Genomic DNA, 18,581 nt, shown 5'->3' with positions numbered 1-18,581 from the left:
AGTAAATTAGTGAAAATGATCCGAGGCAGAATTCATGTTTAGGTTTGCATCTAAATTAGATTCTGATTCACAACTGGGTTTCCAATAAAAAAGCTTCATTAGTTTGGTTCCAGGTACCCCAGGACATACATGCACACCATCTGCCTAAAGAGCCTGCTCTCCTGAGGACAACAGCAAATCCCTCTGATACCCAGGACAGGATGTCAGTCCGGTACCCTAACAACATGCCAATCCTCAGACAAACAGCTGGATATTCATCAGCCCCTCGACACATTCCTCACCTCCCAGAACTGTAAATGAATCCATCTATTGTAGACAGGGCATGTGAAAAAGGCTTGCAAACTTCCCAGTTGCTAGTCCATTTCTTAGGTTGTGACTTTGTACGAAAAATCTTCAGTGTTGGTACCAATTCATGATATTACTATCGCCCACCGCTCACTCCCTGTCCTGCAGCACAGCTCAAGTAGAAAGACAGCACACAGGGAGGACCAGAACCACTTCAGCCAGGACTAGCGCTGTGAGAAATGACCATGGAAACACACGCTCCCAGGCAAAGCGTGAAAATGCTTGTAAAGATTTTCCTCCTCTTGAGCTGTGGAGTGACCCCACCTTTCCCACTTCTGATCCTGCTCCTTCCCACTTTGCGTCCTTCACATCAGCCCTCGTACAGCTCCGATGAGGTAAGAAACCTCTCCAACCAAGGAAAACCTCTGCGCAGTACCTAAAACCTTGCCAACATTCAGTTAACAGTAACAAGCTACATTCCCTGCATTCTGGGTTGGAGGCTTAAATTTTGCACTCTCAATTCCGTGATGATTCAGATGATGGAATTTAATGCAATTATTCTAAACTTCATGAAGATAACTAAAAGCAGAATGTGTTCCAAACAAAACCTCAACATGTAAAATGAATGTCTGGCAGGGGCTAACCTTGTGTAATGAATATCCAGATTCAAATATAATAGGTGGAAGCAAAAGCAGAAAAAACATATTTGGACGAAACATTTCTTCTTCCTGCAAAACAAAAATGAAGTATAATTTCAAGGATGTCATAATTACTGAAACAACGTCAAATCTTCCAAAAGGGAAATTATTTAAATAAAACAAACAAAAATGTTAGAAAATGAAAATGGCGTTAATCTCTCTCCCTTCTTATCACAAAATAAAAGGCTGAAGAACAGTAAACTACTCCAGGGCTCCTACATCTATTGTTTTGGGTTTTTTTTTAGTCCAGTGATAGGAATCTAGGCGTTACTTGTTTTAAATTACCGTCTCCACATAAGCTGCACAGAAAACAGGTTAGTTATGGCAAAGGAAAAGTCTTTCTGTTTCCACACAACGTATTCCCATTTTATCTCACAGTCTCAAAATCTGTAAGGACTGTCAAGGAACAGTGACCTCTTGGCCACTGGTTTGAAGATAATCTAGGTTAACTGTGACCAAGTACAGTTTCACCAGAAAACTCATCACCTGACAAGAAGAAATCAGATCATCATCTTAATACATTTGCAAGTGAACGGGGTCAAGATATATACCACTATTAAGACTCTGAGGCTTGATTCCTCTTGGCAAATGTATTTTATGCCCATAATTTAGTGGTACTATTCTGATGGTTCCTTTTTACCATCAGAGTGATATAAATGAAACCTACTGTGAAATAAGATGCTATTTTTTGGTGACCTTACTCTTTTTCGCCTATCTCATCACTTGGCTAACACTGCTTCATGGAGTTGTACCCCCAAACTGGCAGTCTGTTTTTCTTCTGCTGACAGGCTAAGCACAGAAGACAAATTAATCACGGCTGAATGTGCCTCTCTTTCTTTATCCACCAGGCTCCCTCCTGGTCCCCACAGTTATGAATACAGAAGAACTTGTCACCTTTGTAAGCAGCGATTAATTTGTTTAAATCCAGGTTAAACAGGTGATTGACTGTTCTGTTAAAACACCAGCTTTCAAAAATGAAGTACTCATCTCTTTAAAGTTTCATTCCTGTCTGTACCAGCGATAATCATCTTAAAGGATTTGGGGGACTCAGAAAATAAAACTCATCCTTTATACAGAAATGCTCTAGTCCATTATTCTGCATGCAAAATTCTGTGTGTCGATGGCTAACGCTACCTAGTTTCTGTCAATACAGTAACTTCGCTAGAACAAAATACCCACATACCTGATTAACTACACTGTTTAAAAGCCCCTGAAAGCAGAGCAGGACAAGGGAGCGAAAGCAGAGCAGGACAAGGGAGCGAAAGCAGAGCTGGACAAGGGAGAGAGAAATAATGAAAAGGAAGAAGTGCATTTATGCTGCACTGAAGCAGAGACCAGGAAAGTAAAACATCAGGACTGTAATTATCAGCCATGCCAGCCAGCAAGAATCACCAGCAAGTGCAAGGTCCACTGAAGCCTTAGTAAGGCACAATTGCAAGAAATTACATTACAAAGTTCTTAGGGCAGGGATATGATCCAAGATTTACTTTGTACACGGATCTAGCCTGCAGTTAAATATTCTATTTTTTTTCCATATCAGATAAACAGAAATCCTCTAGTAAATTTAAAACCAATTAAACCCATTTAAACGCATTTTATAAAGTACATAATTATTATTGATTAGAAAATTTCACATCTGAAATTATGACAGCCTATGTTAAAACCTAAGATTTAATACAGTGAAAGTAACTTAAATAAGCAAATAATAATAATAATGTGATACCTGTGACCCTTTACCTTAGCTGATAACGTGACCACCTGGATGCAGCATCTCCAGTGCCTCCCAAGATTTGACCAGTGCTTACCAGAAACAAACTATGTAATTCACTAGCTATGATCAGTATCGCCTGTGTTTATAGAATCAGTGCTCAAATCAGAGCATACTTTAAGCTTTGTTTTTAATTCCTACATATGTGACCTTCTTCAGATTATTTTACTTAACCAATGAGAAGCTATTTTAAAATGCTGGTTTTGTGGCTGTTTAACTGATGTTAAATTTTAAGTCAAATCCAGCTGATACAATCAGGAATGAAAAAACACTAACTAGTGCACCACCCACTGTTTCTAATAAGTGTAAAAATGAAATATCACAACACGCCTCTTGAACTACGTAATTGCTTAAATGAATGTACACAGAATTAGTGTAGTTAGTTGTCAAAAAAAGTATAATATGTAATTAAAAAGCTACATCTGATTGAAAATCTAGGCATTTTAATGTATTTCAACTAAGGAGAAAAAAAAATCTTCTTTTAGGGAATAACTGCCAAGAAATATTAAGCTGCAAGCTAGGATTAAAATTCACTACTCAGACCAAGATTTTCAGCTTGCTAATATAAATCCTGTTTAAAACTGGCGATTCAAATCACTGTGATTTCATTCAGTTCAATGATTTAATCCTAATAAACTGTTTGATCCTATGAAACAAAATCACAATTTAAATACTGCAAGATTTTAAATTAAAGCAGGAATAGCAGAGGGATCGTTGCTTTGATGATGTGGATGAACTGTAGGAGGCAAAATCCTTGCTTCACTGTAGACTACACTTCTCGGAGACACTTCTGCCAGGACTCTCCCTCCCTGAGGAAGCCTCTGTAACTCCACACACACACAGATAAGACCTCACAGCATCACACACTAATTTAGATTGGAGGGGACCTCTGGAGGTGTCTGATCCAAGGCCCTGCTTAAAGCAGTGCCAACTCAGAGCAACTTCAGCTGCTCAAGGCTTTATCCATCCAAGCTTTGAATCACAGAATGATAGGGGTTGGAAGGGACCTTCAAAGCTCATCTAGTCCAACCCCCCTGCTGAAGCAGGTTCACCTACAGCAGGTTGGACAGGAACGCATCCAGGTGGGTTTTGAATATCTCGAGAAGGAGACACCACAACCTCTCTGGGCAGCCTGTTCCAGTGCTCTGCCCCTCTCAAAGTAAAGAAGTTTTTCCCCATATTGAGAAGGAATTTCCTGCGTTCCAGTTTGTGGCTGTTGCCCCTTGTCCTGTTGCTGGGCTCCACTGAAAAGAGTCTAGCCCCATCCTCTTGACACCCACCCTTTAGATATTGATAAGCATTGATAAGATCCCCTCTCAGCCATCTCTTCTCTAGGATAAACAGACCCAGGTCTCTCAGCCTTTCCTCATAAGAGAAGTGCTCCAGTCCCTTGATTATCTTCGTAGCCCTCTGCTGGACTCTCCCCAGTAGTTCCCTGTCTTTCTTGAACTGGGGAGCCCAGAACTGGACACAGTACTCGAGATGTGGCCTCACCAGGGCAGAGTAGAGGGGGAGGATGACCTCCCTCAACCTTCTGGCCATGCTCTTTTTAATGCATCCCAGGCGACCAGTGGCCTTCTTGGCCACATTGCTGGCTCATGGTCAACTTGTTGCCCACCAGGATTCCCAGGTCCCTCTCTGCAGAGCTGCTTTCCAGCAGGTCAACCCCCAACCTGCCCTACACTTGCCCTTGTTAAATTTCATTAGGTTCCTCTCCACCCAACACTCCAGCCTGTCCAGGTCTCGCTGAACGGCAGCACAGCCATCTGGTGTATCAGCTACTCCTCCCAGTTTTGTGTCATCAGCAAACATGCTAAGGATACACTCTGTCCCCCCATCCAGGTCATTGATGAATACGTTGAACAAGACTGGACCCAGTACTGACCCCTGGGGAATACCGCAAGTTACAGGCCTCCAATGAGACTCTGTGCCGCTGATCACAACCCTCTGAGCTCGGTCATTCAGCCAGTTCTCAATCCACCTCACAGTCCACCCATCTAACCCACACTTCCTTAGCTATGAGGATGCTATGGGAGACTGTCAAAAGCCTTGCTAAAGTCGAGGTAGACAATGTCCACTGCTTTCCCCTCATCCACCCAGTCATGCCATCATAGAAGGCTATCAGATTGGCCAAGCATGATTTCTCCTTGGTAAGTATCTTTGTGGATGGAGATACCCACAATCTCTCTGGTCACATGGTCCTACGGTTGCCATCACTGTTAACATTTTCTCCCCAATATGTAAGTCCTTAAAGCACCGGGCACTGGGACAAGGACAACCTTCTGCACAGAAGCTTTGCCTGTATTTTCTGCTGGAAATAAATCATGTTTCCATTGTCTCAGCCAGCGTGAAAAATGCTGCTGCTTCAGGTACTCTGGTTTTGGCAGTCTTTCCGCAAGAAGTAACGGAGTACTCAAGAAACATGCAGTGCTGAATGGATTGCTTTGTGAACTGTCTGTTCTTAGCACCACAGTTTGCTGCAGTTTTAAGCATAAGTAAATAAAATAAGTGAATAACATGACTTTTAGCACAGCTATTCTGAAGAAGTGCTCCTTTTCACCTCTGAAATCGATGTTAACATCTTCAAGTAAAACATGGGACTATCAAAACACTTTTTTTTTTCCTATGAAAACACCTACAAAATTAACTCCACAAGGAGGAAGAGGAGTTAATACAGTCAAAAAGTATACAAGACAACTGAATTGTTATATTTTTTACTGTAACTGATCCCAAAGATGCCCAGCACCACCTTCTACCACGTATACAATAAGAACAAATTTGGTACCATAGAAAGGATTACTCAGGGAAAAAAGCATTATGTAGAAAATGTTCAGCGGGATCAGGACCTCAAATTGATTGCATTATTATTAAAAGAACCCCAAACTTTGGCATCAAGTATAATGGATATAAGTTTTTTTTCCATCTAGAGAAATGGGTATTACAAACAGTCTTATTTTTGAACATTCAAGGATTGTTCTACAATTAAAAATTAATTGCTTCCAATATACCTTCCAGTTGGCCAGCTTTTGAGCCTCTATGATTTTTATAAAAGCTCCCATAAGGATACCTAGGAGAGAATGAGATAACATTCTGAAATATTCACAAAACACATCACTGTTTCCATTAACTATCGAGTCTCAGTCAACAAAGATTTAAAAGTGAAAACAAGGCAAAACATGAAGTAGAAAGTCTTTCATTCCTCAATCACAAACACCAAGTGCTTTTGAGTCTGATATATGAGTGTCCAGTACATTGCATAATTACATAGCTTCCCTACTCAAAAGATTGTCACTTGGGATATCCAAATACTGAACACGCATATCAAGAGTGCTGTGTTCATTGGTTCATAAAGGTAACAGGTTTAACTACTCAAAAACGCTTCTTGTCTAAGCTGCATTCAAATAAAATTCCACCTTTCTTGCTAAAGAATCAGGAAGTTATGAGTTGGATATCTGTGTGACAGCACAAAACCTTTGTGTCCCTTCAGTGCTATTTGCAGTGTTAACACAGCTTAAGTGAAATCAGTCTTCTCCACAGAAGTGAATTCTGTCTCAATGAAATCATAGCACTTACTGGCAATGAAGTAGGCAACAAATTCTGATCAGAGTGGAGACACGGTCAGAACTATTTCCCAAGCGAATTACATATCTTTTAAGTCATGTAAAAATACTAATTTGAATATAAAAGAATTTTATCAAAGGTGCTGCAAACTCAATGTTTAAAGGTTATCGTGCTCTTTCCTCCTATACATCTTCAAACAGGTAAGACATAAAACTCCAAACTAACAAGATTTCTTCTGGAAGTCATGAAGATAATTCATGAACTGTCATTAAGTGCTTTCAAGGACTTATGAGGAATTTGTCTTTAGTCAGATTCCAGATCTGTGTTTCTGCATAGTTGTGTTTTATTATTTACAGAATGGAGACTTCAGAGTCAAACACTGGGATTTAGAGTGAAATACACTGAATGAAAGGTAAAAAGTGGCTGAGAAGCTTAAAGTATGCTTTCCTGTAACTCATGTGGTTTTTTTCTCTCATGCTGTAGCTATCAAAAGAGTCTTACAAATAGCATCACATGGATTACTCCTGATGGATGTGTCATACACACAAAGCCATGAGGCTTAAGCCTTCTTTCATACAAAAATATGTGAAGGCATTGGTCCCAGAGGATAGAAATAATTGTTTCATGAAACGGTTTATATGGAAAGAAGAGCAAAACATTAATGAAGGAACATCAAAGGTCTGCCGTTCTTTGAAGGAGGACAGAATGCAGATACAGCCACTCACATGCCATATAAACACAGGTCTCAGTACCAACAGTCAGGCTTTCCATTCCGGGATGGACGCTGTGTCAGAAGCCAAGGACTAGAACATTTCTAATTTTTGCAAAGCAGCAACGTTGTATTCAACTGGCACAGGCAGTACTTGTATCACTCAACAAGAAGTTTATGTGGGGAAAAAACAAACCACAGCAACCAGAGACTGTACATCGGAAAGCACAGACTTCAGGAAGCGTACTTCCTGAACAAACTTTCACTATTTTATGAATTAGTATTGAGAACCCTCACATAAAACTATGTTTAGAGGGGATTTAAAAGAGAGAACTCCGTAACTCACTTCTGCTGAAGTGGAAGGGCTCCAGCTCGACTTTGCGAAATTGGACACCTGTGAGTAGGCCAACCACGGCCTGTGGGCTACAAGCTGGGCATCCCTATCGGATGAGCTCGAGAGGCTTAAGTGAAAGGCTGGTCTCAATCTCTTTTTCAGAGGAAGAGCTAATCACAAGCTGACCCTAACAACAGTGTCACAGACAAGGTCCTTTCGTGATATCAAAAGTTAAACAAACAACAATATAAATGTAAGACAACAGGAGAGGTTAAGGGAAAAGCATGAGCCTGAATCATACAACTTACACCTTTATATAACACAAGTTACTTTTAGCTGCGTATCACACACAACAGTGCTACTAAACTAAGATTATGCTAAGCAAAGCCATGAAACAGGGCTGCACAAAATAATGCATCACCAAGAGGGTTTAATAGCAGCTGAATCAAACTTTGATGCTGTTTTTTAAAATCTGTCCCACACATCTTTACAAATGACTCCTCTTTTATTACTAGATTGATGAACACAGTTTTTGTTCAACTGGTGCATCTATTAAATCAGGCAGAACAGTTTTGTCAAGGGGCTAATTGGAAAGCTAAGTCTGTAAGAGTTAATCTAAGCTTCATTCTTGTGAAAATGCTACAGGAATTTTCTTAATTACAACCAACCTTTATTTTTCCCGAGAGCATGTTAAAATTCAGTAACAAATCGAAGAGAAAAACTCTTCTGGCAACTACTTTTACCAATAAAATTCCAGTAACTTTTAAGGACGAAGATCAAAATCCAGCTTTACAGAATGCACTCCCATCCTGTCTACCAGGAGAGTGACATGCCCTAGAAATTGTAAAACAGAAGCTTCTGAGCAGCTTAGACAATGGGAGGAAAAACAGTCATGAAAATCATACTTATCTTCTCTGCTGCCATTTTTATTAGCGTTCAATAACTGCCTGAGAACATTTGCTTAATTTACTAGTCAAAATAGGACACACCTCACTTCTGGCACTGCTAGCAAAACTGGATACTTGAAACTCGAGCTGTGCTCTTGCAGCTGCGTAGATCATTACCAGTAACAGAGGTTCACTGACCAGCAATTAGCTGGCAATTCCAATGATTATACAGATGCCGTGTCCTGTCAACAGAGCTGACAGTAGTTTAAATATGACTGAGTCAATAAACTAAATAAATAAGGCTTAAGTGACACAGGACATCTGTTAGCTGGGTTGCTACTGGGTATAACACCCTCTTGACTTAGTGGAATTGCATTTGCTGGTATTATCTCGTCTGGTTTGGGAGATAGACTACAGCTATGCTGCGGTTTACACTGACAAACGAACTGTGCAAGTTTCCTATATGCCCTCTATAGAAGAGATGCAATGCTGTTCCTTCTTACCAACCTTGAGGAGCATTGACAGCCTGAGCACAAAAACTTATCAGTTTCATGAACAAGTTTTTGTTGGGACCAACAGGAATACACCAACACAGCTAAGATCCTTGTCCGGTTGCTGAGATGCCAAGAACAAGAAACAAAAAAGAAGACTGTCTGTGCCTCTGCTGCTCTCTGCAAAGCCCAGCAGGAGCAGCGACGCAAGCTTGCCCAACACCTCAGCTCCACACTGCCCAGTAGTTGGCTTGGGGCAGAATATAAGGAATGATAGTAAAGAAAATCCAAAACTATGCCAGCAAGAGCAATTAATATACTGCTGCATTTTAAATTGGCAATTATGATTAAATTTAGCTATTTAATAACAATGGTAACTAACCTGATTAGAAGCCAAATTAACACCTTTCACCTGGATTTTTGTGTACGGGCAGTAATGGGGCAGTAATGTCCTTTTGTAACCTTTCAAGACACTAGAAGATATGCTACGCAAGACATCTCACCTGACCACGGCAATAACATAAGAAGGGAAAGAAAGAGAAGTGTGTCAATAGTGAATCAAACACTGTATGGTTTCTATGGAGTTTCTACAGAGTAAGTCAGGATGATCTGCAGCAACTCTGGTCTTTCTATGTCATACTATGGTAGACAGAAGCATAAACCCACTAAAGTCTGATGGACAGTGCTCCTATAAAGATGAGGTGTGCGTGCAATACCCAGGAAATCCATACTAGCACTATGACAGGTTTCTTACAGGTCTATTTGTTTTTAAGCTGCACAGAAATACCAAAATTCAAATAAAGCCTTGCAAGCAAACGTCTCTTTCAGCTTCAATACCTTCTACTATGCTAGTAATGCGATGTGGTCTGCATCAGTTATCTAAAAATTCAGGGAGTCATGCCTGCAGGAAAATATGTTTTTCTTTCTGCTAAGTAACAGCTCTAAGATTTTCTCAATATAGCACCCAAGATGCAAGAAGATACTTGTTTTCCAGAAAGGGTAAGGTACTGACAAGCACCAGGAAGCTTACTTCCACCCATTGAGAAACTGTGTGAAAATACAGTTAAGAAATATGAGAGAAGAAGGTATCAGCAAAGCCCAGGACAAAGTAAAAAATCTACCTGCTCAACAAGTATTACAATCCTTCATGCTACGTTAGGATTACAGCTAAGCATCGTTCTCTTTTTGTTTTATTTTTACAATGGCTGTCACTGAAATTGTCACTAGTAACAGAAGCAAAAATATCACAGATTCCTCTATGCAAGTTAGAGACAGATGTAAAACTGTTGCTGGGGTTAGTTATACCAGGTTCTTTAAACATTATGTTAGACAGCATGTAGATAAATGTATTTGGCCTGATTTCCTCCTCATTTACATATTTATAAATCAGGACCAACAGCATACAAATAAATGAAATCGCCCTAACATAAAACTACCAGCTTAGGAATACTCTAAATTCAATTCAAATTAAGTAAGCACTTGATTTTCATTAAGGGTGACATTTTTACAGCTCAAGTCACAGGAAGAGCTCCTGTCATGTTACTACAGAGACAGTTAAGTATCTGGCAGTCCAAACAAGTTTTCAGGATACAATTACAGTCCCCAGCTAGATTAAAATCACATATACAAACATAATTCTACTGAAACTAATACAAACACATGTACCACTTCAAAAGGAAGGCCTGAGTCTCGCTGCCAGGGAGTGCTGCAGTTCCTTCTCCTACAGTGTGGATGCAAAAATAGAGGAAGCTGCCAAAGTACTTGGGTAACAACATCCCTGTCATTTCACTGGGCCAGTCTCTGCACATATGCTCATTTCTTGATTTCTTCCATGAACTTAATTCTATAAATTGGTTTTCTTCACTGCATCCAATTTTCTGCATCTTTCTAGTGATGGTTAACACACATCAGAGCATTGTTTCAAGCACAGACTACTAAAAGTCCCTGAATTAAAACAAATTCAATATAAAAATGTCATGGTTACTCACCTAAAGAAACAACAGCCACACTCTCTGGTAAAAAATGAAGTCGGTATTTTATGAGTAAATGCACCAATATGATGCAGATAGCTGTGAAGAAGAAAAAAGAATTATAGAAGTGTTAGAAGAGAATAAAATATACATTTAAGTAGTATTTCTAAAGTACAAGCAGCAAAACTTCTCTTAATGATTTAGCAGAAATTCACTAATGCAAGTAACCAAATTTTAGTTCAAACCTAATTCTCACTGAAGTATGTAAGTGGATCTACAAATGACAGAAAAAACTAAGGCAAATTTTAGGACTAAATTATCTTCTGAAAATATCAGTATTACTACTTTTAGACCCCGATTCAGCTTACAAGAAAACCTCTGAGCAGTAGCTGTAAAAACTGTCAGTTATACAGAATACACTGTTTTAATAGTTTTTGGCAAACATTGTGTACTTTTGAAATAAAACATACAGGTACACATGACCTCAATTAAAATTTCAAAGCTAGGCACTTTCACATCTGAGTCCCTCTGAGCAGATGGGTTTTACCCAAATGGATAATCACAGAATCAGAAAAAGTACATTGGAAGGGATCTCTTGAGGTCATCGAGTCCAACTTCCTGCTCGAAGCAGGGCTAACTTCAAAGTCAAATAAGGTTGCCCAGGACCCAGGACCTTGTCCAGTCAAGTCTGAAAATCTCTGAAGACAAAGAAGTCACAACCTCTCAACCCCAGTTCCAGTGCTTAAGTCTCACGGTGAAGAATTTTCTTCTTCTGTCCAATCCAAATTTCCCTTGTTGCAAGTTGTGACTGGTGCTTCTTGTTCTTTTGTGCACCTCAGAAGAGTATGGCTCCACAGTCTCTGTAACGCCCATTCAGTGGGGCTATGAGGTTGCGGAATGGGTAACCGTTTAAATATCCTGGTTCTCATAACAAGCATCAGCCAAATTCTGTGCAAGTCAGCAAGAGACACTTACTGCTGAGCATTGCTAGAAGTTAAACCAGTAAGGGGAAAGGACCAGTGTAGAAAAATGCAAAACAGATTTGGCTTGAAGTTAAAAAAAAAAATACTAGAATTTAAAACCAATGCAAGATTCACTTACTGTTTTTAAAAATTCAATTTTGTACTGTAGTAATGTATTTCACCCAGTAGGGAGAAAGTCCATGTCTCACAACAAAAATGAAGGTTACAGTAATATGAAAATTCCATCACAGCCACTATGCCAATGCTAAAGACAAATTACAAAGGATGTATAGCTGATCTGGGTACCATCCGTGGATACGGTTGCAAGACACCACTTGATTCTTTTAAAACTACTGCAGACAGGAAACTTCTCTATAAGAATCAAATAATCCTGGATTATTAAATTGCTGACAATTTTGATCTTAACATTGCCCACACTGAAGGTATCACAATTCTCCAATTTTAATTTAGCTCAACAAAGGATCAAACAAAGAAACAACATCTGGCCTGCATGTCTGTAATACATGTATTTTGCTCTATTTGCTAACAAATTATTCTGCAGTGGCCCAGGATATACGCAGTATTACTGTTTGCGTTTTGTCAGAAAGCAACTGAAGCTCAAGCGAAGTCAATAGCATTTTATATACTGGAATCAAATGGTGGCCTGTTAAGCACAGCAGAGAGTGTTTTAAACTGTATTTGACAAACCTAGTCATAACTGTAAGGGGAATCTTCACTCTCCTTAGCCCGTGCCTTGCGTCTGTGACTCTCACCCTATTTCAGTGTGAGCAGCGCAGTCCCAGGCCACAATACAACAGTGCACATTTTGAACTCGGGAACGAACCAGCTTCTGGGAACTGCTCTTAGTGATTTGGTCTAGCAGCTCCTTCTAGTTAACTAAAAACCAAACAGCCACTCACAGATGGTTCAGAAGAGTGCACTCAATTTACAGCCTGAAAAAGTGCAAAATGGTCCACAAGTAGTTCTGAGCACTGGCACGGTTTGCTGGGTCACACCACCTGTGAATTACTGGGGTCTACAAGATGATCTGTATTTACTATATAGCGCCACAAAAAAAAGTACAAACCTCATAAATACAAATACCACTTTAATCATCCTACTCTCCAACACAGCGCTAAGCAATGGGTATCACACCGATGCCTGCATTCTCCCACTTGTTCTCTTGTACACCCAGTTTATACACAACATGGTAAGCATTTCATTGATGTGCACATGAATAGATGATGGGTTTGTAAATTGAGCAAGGACTCATGCAAAACCGTAATATTTGCTCAAGTACTGGCATGTAATTTGTTCAGGGCCAAAGCTGTGGGTTCGGAGTGATAAGCAGGGATGGCTCCATTCCTGAAGACTGACAGGGCTCCCTTCCCCTCATACTGACCCCGCTTCCACTCCACCAATCTTTATGATATCAATCAGTCAGTTCTCAAAACACCTGAATTCACAGTACAGTACTTTAATTCAGACTCAAGCTGGTGTTTACTTTAAAATGCTGTACTAGAAACTGCAGCAGTTCAGAAGCTGACTAACAAGCAAATCAAACATTTGGCTGCCAACTGCCAAACAGACTGCGGGAGCAGTAGTTTCACCATGTATCCCAAGCAAACTTTTTATTCACCTTTCAATCAGTATTACTGAGTTTCATATCAATTTCCTGCCTGTTATACATCAAAAATGTGCATCCAGTAAAGACATCTAGGACTACTGTGTTAAAAGCATTCTATACTGCTCTTTGGGACAGATCCATAAAGATATCTGGACATTACAGATTTCCAGCAAACTCCAGTGCAAACACAAACATGCTTTCTGTTTAGCAGATCTAATCACCAGCTCCTTTCTACCAGCTTTTGACTACTTAGCTTTGGCAATAAAACAAAAAGCAACCATAGTCTAAGAAGCAGCTCCCCACCACCATAAATATTATGGCAGCCTGGTATATTCTTTAGCTGTCGGTCACCCATTCCTTGTGTAAGACTGCTTAGTTTGTATCTGGCATCATGTCATCTGTTCCAGGCACTTGCACATATCAGGACTAAAACAATCAGGCAAGTGTTCTGCACAGGCTAAAAGAACACTTGAGTGTCCCCTTAAGGAACAGCATAGTAAAAGCATGTAACGTAACAGAAGGGAATTCATGGATAACACAAGCACAGCAGAATAGAGGTATGACTTTGAAAGTGAAGTGGTGTTTAAACAGATAAATAAGTCATAGAAATCTGGGGTCAGAGACTAACTCATGCTACTTCAAGCACTTTAAATTTGGGGCTTAGCTTAGACACAACACAGCTTAGAACGGACTTGCTTCTGGGTCTATTCCAGTTTAGAACATTTTAAAGGCCATTTTACAGCTCACGACATCCAGATTTAAGAGTACGGTATATACATTCATTTTCAGTCTTCTTACACTCTTAAATCAGAGATTATGAATGGGAATAATGATGAACGATAAGCTTTTATACTGGCTTTACTTTGTTGAGGGAACTCCCCTGACCTGAGGGTCATGCTTTCAAGACCCATTATCAGACTGGCATAACTAGGCTGGAACACAGCCAAAACCATCATAGCTCTGTTCTTAAGTCCTAGGAATACAATTTTACCATGAATAGCACTTTTAAAATCCATGAGACACATATTCAGAAATTATTTTAATCTTAGAAGTCTTCATATTTACTGCATTTTGCTTTGGTCTTTCTTTTGTTTCTGTTCAAATTCTAATATGCCATTGACCTCTGGGAAAACATTAACCCTTTTTGAAGGCAAAGAGATTTAGAAATAAGCAGAAGCCTTCTACTTTTTGCTACAATTAATAATTATTTATTTATAGGAGACAAAATATTTTTTTTAAACCCAAATGATCTGCAGAAGTTTCTGCACTGCTGTCAACTCCATACCTATTATTTTTCCCATTTGCTACTGGAAAGAATAACTACTTTGAAGACTAGGTGACCCATCCGTCACAGAAAAGTCTCTCAGTGTAGCTTGCTTTGGAGGAACCAAGCACACAAAAACACAAATGAAAACAGAAAAACCCTTAACCATCCATGAAAGTTATGTTATTGTTACAGTTTTGACTACAGCATTGCTCTAAGCAATTAGAGATAACTATATTCTATCAAAGAAAGACAACAGTCCAGACTTAGAGAGAAGTTGGGAGTGCATCTGCCATTCAAAATGCCCATATATGGCAATCTGCATGTTATTGTTGCACTCTTGTAGGAATGTTAGAAAGGAGAGCCAGGAAAATAGATACTGAACTTCAGTACTTGTGCATGTAAGTCTGACTGTGTTCTATTGGCTTATATAAAGAAATATCTGAGGGCTGTCCAGAAGAGCTAGAAGTAGTTGACATCTGTCTAGTACACTGTCCTCAAAGACAGCTGCAAGCGCCATGGTGCATTCTGACAGTGTCTTTTTCATACATGAACACATGCCATGTGCTTGATAAAGAAGGCGATGACAATTAAACATATTGTTTGCACTTCGAGAGTACAGTGAAAAGGTTTGCAATGGTCTTCAGCTTTTCAAAGGCTTGTGAGGTTCAGGCAGTTATATACCCAACTTTCTAAATCCCTGTGCCTGTACAATATTCTACTTTACAGAGAGAAAAACAGAGGAGAAATAAAATGCTATGATTTTGAAAGCTGGCCTATGTCCTCAGATACAGCGTACAATTAACAGAGATTAAAAAACTTTCACTTCATCATTCACCTAATACAAGAAGACTAAAAAAAATCGTCATGCCACTAGATTGCTCCTCTTGCTGTGCTTGGACTCCAGTCTGAACTGGAAGGATAGGTTTAGCAGGCGTAGGTACCACCAATCTGGTAGTAGCAGCCAGCGTAGTGTGGAGGGTGACATTGATGACTTCATGGGTGGCATTTGCAAACCTGTCAGGATAATATAATACATGATTATACTTGATGGGAGCAGCATGACAAAAACTTAGCCTATTAAAGACATGCACACATAAAACAACCACCAGATCATACTGAATTTGTACTAGTGACCAACACGTTAAGGTTGCTTTTTTAAAGCAGTCTCTGATCACAAATATGGAAGCTCAGATTCACATAGTTGATTTAACGCTGAGTTCCTTCACGCACTGCAGACACCAAATGCTCTGCACTGCAGCTTGGGATGCGGGTGAAAGCCTCACACAGAGAGAAGGAATCAGCCCATTTAGCCTCTCGACTGTAACAAACACGCTGTGTCAGACCAACGGCACCCGCAGGGACTGCACTTGCCGGCTCCTACAGCCCTCCCCGCCGCGCAGGGTCGCTTCAGAGCCGGCCTCCCCCTCCCGTGGGCAGGATGCTCCCGGATCCTCTCCAGGGGCCCGCGCTGCAGCTCCCAGCCCAGGGGTAGGCACGGCGGGCCGCCCCGCAGCCCTCATCCCCCCAGGAGCCGCGCCGAGCAGAGGGGCCGGCAGCGAGGGGCTGGGGACACTGCCCCCCCTCCCCCCCCCCCAGCGTAAGCCCCCGCTGAGAGGAAAGACAGCCCCGTCGGGCACACGGCAGCGAGGCCCTGCCCCGGAGGCAACGCTTTCCCTCCAGCAGGGCCCGGGGGAAGCGAACTGACCCCTCCCACCGCCCGCAGCCCCACCGCCACCGCACTCACTCCGCCATCTCGCCGGCCACAGGCTTAAACCCCCCACCGCGCTCCTGCGGGACCGCCGCGCACGTAGCCACTTCCGGGGCTCCTGGGCGACACTCTAGCAGGCGCGGCGGCAGTCTCTATGATCGGCCGGCCAGGAGGGTCGCGAGGGCGAGAGCGCGCATGCGTGCAGGGCTGCTGCCGGCTGCCGGCGTCCTCCGAGCGGGCGCGTGATCGGGAGGGGGGTGTCACGTGAGTGCGGGGGCGGCTGCACGCGCGCCGGGCAGCGAGCTGTCCTGCCGTTGCGTGGCGACGCCGCGTCGTCGAGCGCGGGTGCGGCGGCGTGATGTCACCCGCCCCGCGCGGGCCGGGGGAAGGTCTGCAGCCGCTGTCGCCTGGCGCCGCCTTGTCCCTCAGTCGCCACAGCCTTGCGCCTTCTCCTTCAGTGGCCGTTGCCTGGCAGCTCCCTGTCCCTCAGCCGCAGCCACCCAGCGGCACCTTCTCCCTCAGTCATTGTTACCCGGCAGCTCCTTCCCCAACTCTATTGCCTGGCTCCTTTCCCCTCAGCTGCCGTCCCCCAGCAGCTCCGTGCCCCTCAGCTGCCATCACCCGAGCTCATGAGTAACCCCTTGTGCGTCAATGGAGACTGAGGCCATGGTAGCACAGAGTTACTGTTTCAGAGCGTACGCTGACACCTGGGTATAGTGACTGCAAAAGCGTGCTGAAGCATCACGTCAAAATACTCTGTGGTGCCTAAAATCAGGAAATGGATCCTGACTTTTTAAATAAGACGTGTTCAACCTGCTTCTCCCCTCACCCTTTCCGCTGGCTGAGCAGGCCCTGGCAAGCACGCAGCTGAGCCATGGTCGGCTTTCACTGCTCGACCACAGACTGAGAACATATCTTGCGGCAAAAAGAGTCAAACGAGCAGTTGTCCAGTTAACATCAAGCCGAATCAGAAAGCCACCGCCACAAAATCAGTCTCAAAATGCTCTTGAATTAAAATATCACCCAGTTGTCAGCCTCACCTGGTGTAAGGTTCAAATGCCCTCCCCTGGCACAGGCTGCTGCTGTGACTTGGGTCTCTACGCTCTCCTGCGTGTCAGTTCTTACCTGAAAAATGGGGCTAATTAGCACCTCCCATCTCACAAAGATAGTCATAGACATACATACATTCAGTCTCTGAAAGCCTGAGATGCAGGGGTGATGGACACTGTGAAAACAAATAGTATGACAGCATCACATGCATTTCTGTTCATTTCTGGTTTGAATTCCTTAGGAAAAAAAAGGGATTTGTACAGACAGACATACTGGTTTGCATACCTCAGGTCATTTTGAAGGCTCTTTAGAATATCATCCATGCACTTTAATCAAAATGAAATTGTAGATTCATGGCACAGGCACACCAATACTCATGTGAACCGTTTACATGCAAGTGAAAGCCATGAACTTTAAAAAACACTGAGATTTGGCCAGCAGTTGTTCTTCTCTTTATGTCACAGGTGGGGCAGAGCCACAGAACGAACGTCTCATTTTCCATAGTGATACTGAACCCACCCCTCCTTCTTTGCTGTCATCTTCTGATGTGGTTTTGTGCTGACCTACTTAGATAGTCTTACTACAGTTATAACTCAACATTTTTTTTCCACACTGGCTAATTTCCGACAATCAGCGGTTTGCTAATCCCCATCTGCTTTAACTCATTCTCTCCATCCCAGTAGTGTTTGGGACAGTTTAGAGGGCATGGCTTCAGCTTAGGCACATGTGAAGTGGCGCACTTAAAGCTCACTGGTGCCAGTGAAAAATGGGGTCGGCACTTTGCAAGGTGGTCCTGAGGTGATATGCACATCTTACTCCATTTGGAAGCAGGGGGGGACTGTGGGCCTCCAGCACATCAGAAGCTCAGGCGCTTTTCTGCTCTTTGATCTCAGTTTTCACAATGCTCTGGAGTGGAGGTTACGAACAACGCTTCATCTATAAATAACGAAGCTTGATCCAGAATGTGTTACACTTAAGCCCATGAAACACAAGAAATTTTCCTGTGAATGCTCTCTTCCTTTTTTGTGAAAAAATTAACATTCAAAGTTTGTCAAGCATTGGCCAATTTCAGTATTTGTGGAGGGCTCCAAACGTGCTCTGTCAAAGCCCCAGAGGGGTATGGAGGGTCACATCAGTGTGAACAGAGACTGGTGCAGGTCACTCTAGATGGCTAGAAGCAGCTAGGTGCTAGAAGGCGAATTCTCAGTATTTCCCTTGACAGCATCTCTAAAAAGCAATTAGTCTTCTGCAAATTTGCATGTTC

The 18,581-nt window shown here is 42.0% G+C and overlaps 1 protein-coding gene across 1 annotated transcript in view; it reads right to left on the bottom strand.

The window, feature by feature from the left end:
* The window catches only part of SLC9A8 (solute carrier family 9 member A8), a gene marked incomplete at its 3' end in the record, with an annotated part of 31,983 nt that extends 15,619 nt beyond the window's left edge, over positions 1-16,364 (bottom strand). Inside the window, 5 exon segments of the mRNA XM_082491382.1 lie at positions 930-1,013; positions 5,760-5,818; positions 10,722-10,802; positions 15,395-15,573; positions 16,304-16,364. Of these exon segments, the coding sequence (XP_082347508.1) occupies positions 930-1,013; positions 5,760-5,818; positions 10,722-10,802; positions 15,395-15,573; positions 16,304-16,311 (411 nt within the window). The 5' untranslated portion in view covers positions 16,312-16,364.
* Between the last annotated feature and the right edge of the window lie 2,217 nt (positions 16,365-18,581).

This window comes from Vanellus vanellus (assembly GCF_965231255.1).
Source record: "Vanellus vanellus genome assembly, chromosome: 15".
NCBI lineage: Eukaryota > Metazoa > Chordata > Aves > Charadriiformes > Charadriidae > Vanellus > Vanellus vanellus.
The sequence above is the reverse complement of the archived record's forward strand: the minus strand, read 5'-3'. Positions and strand labels throughout refer to the sequence as shown.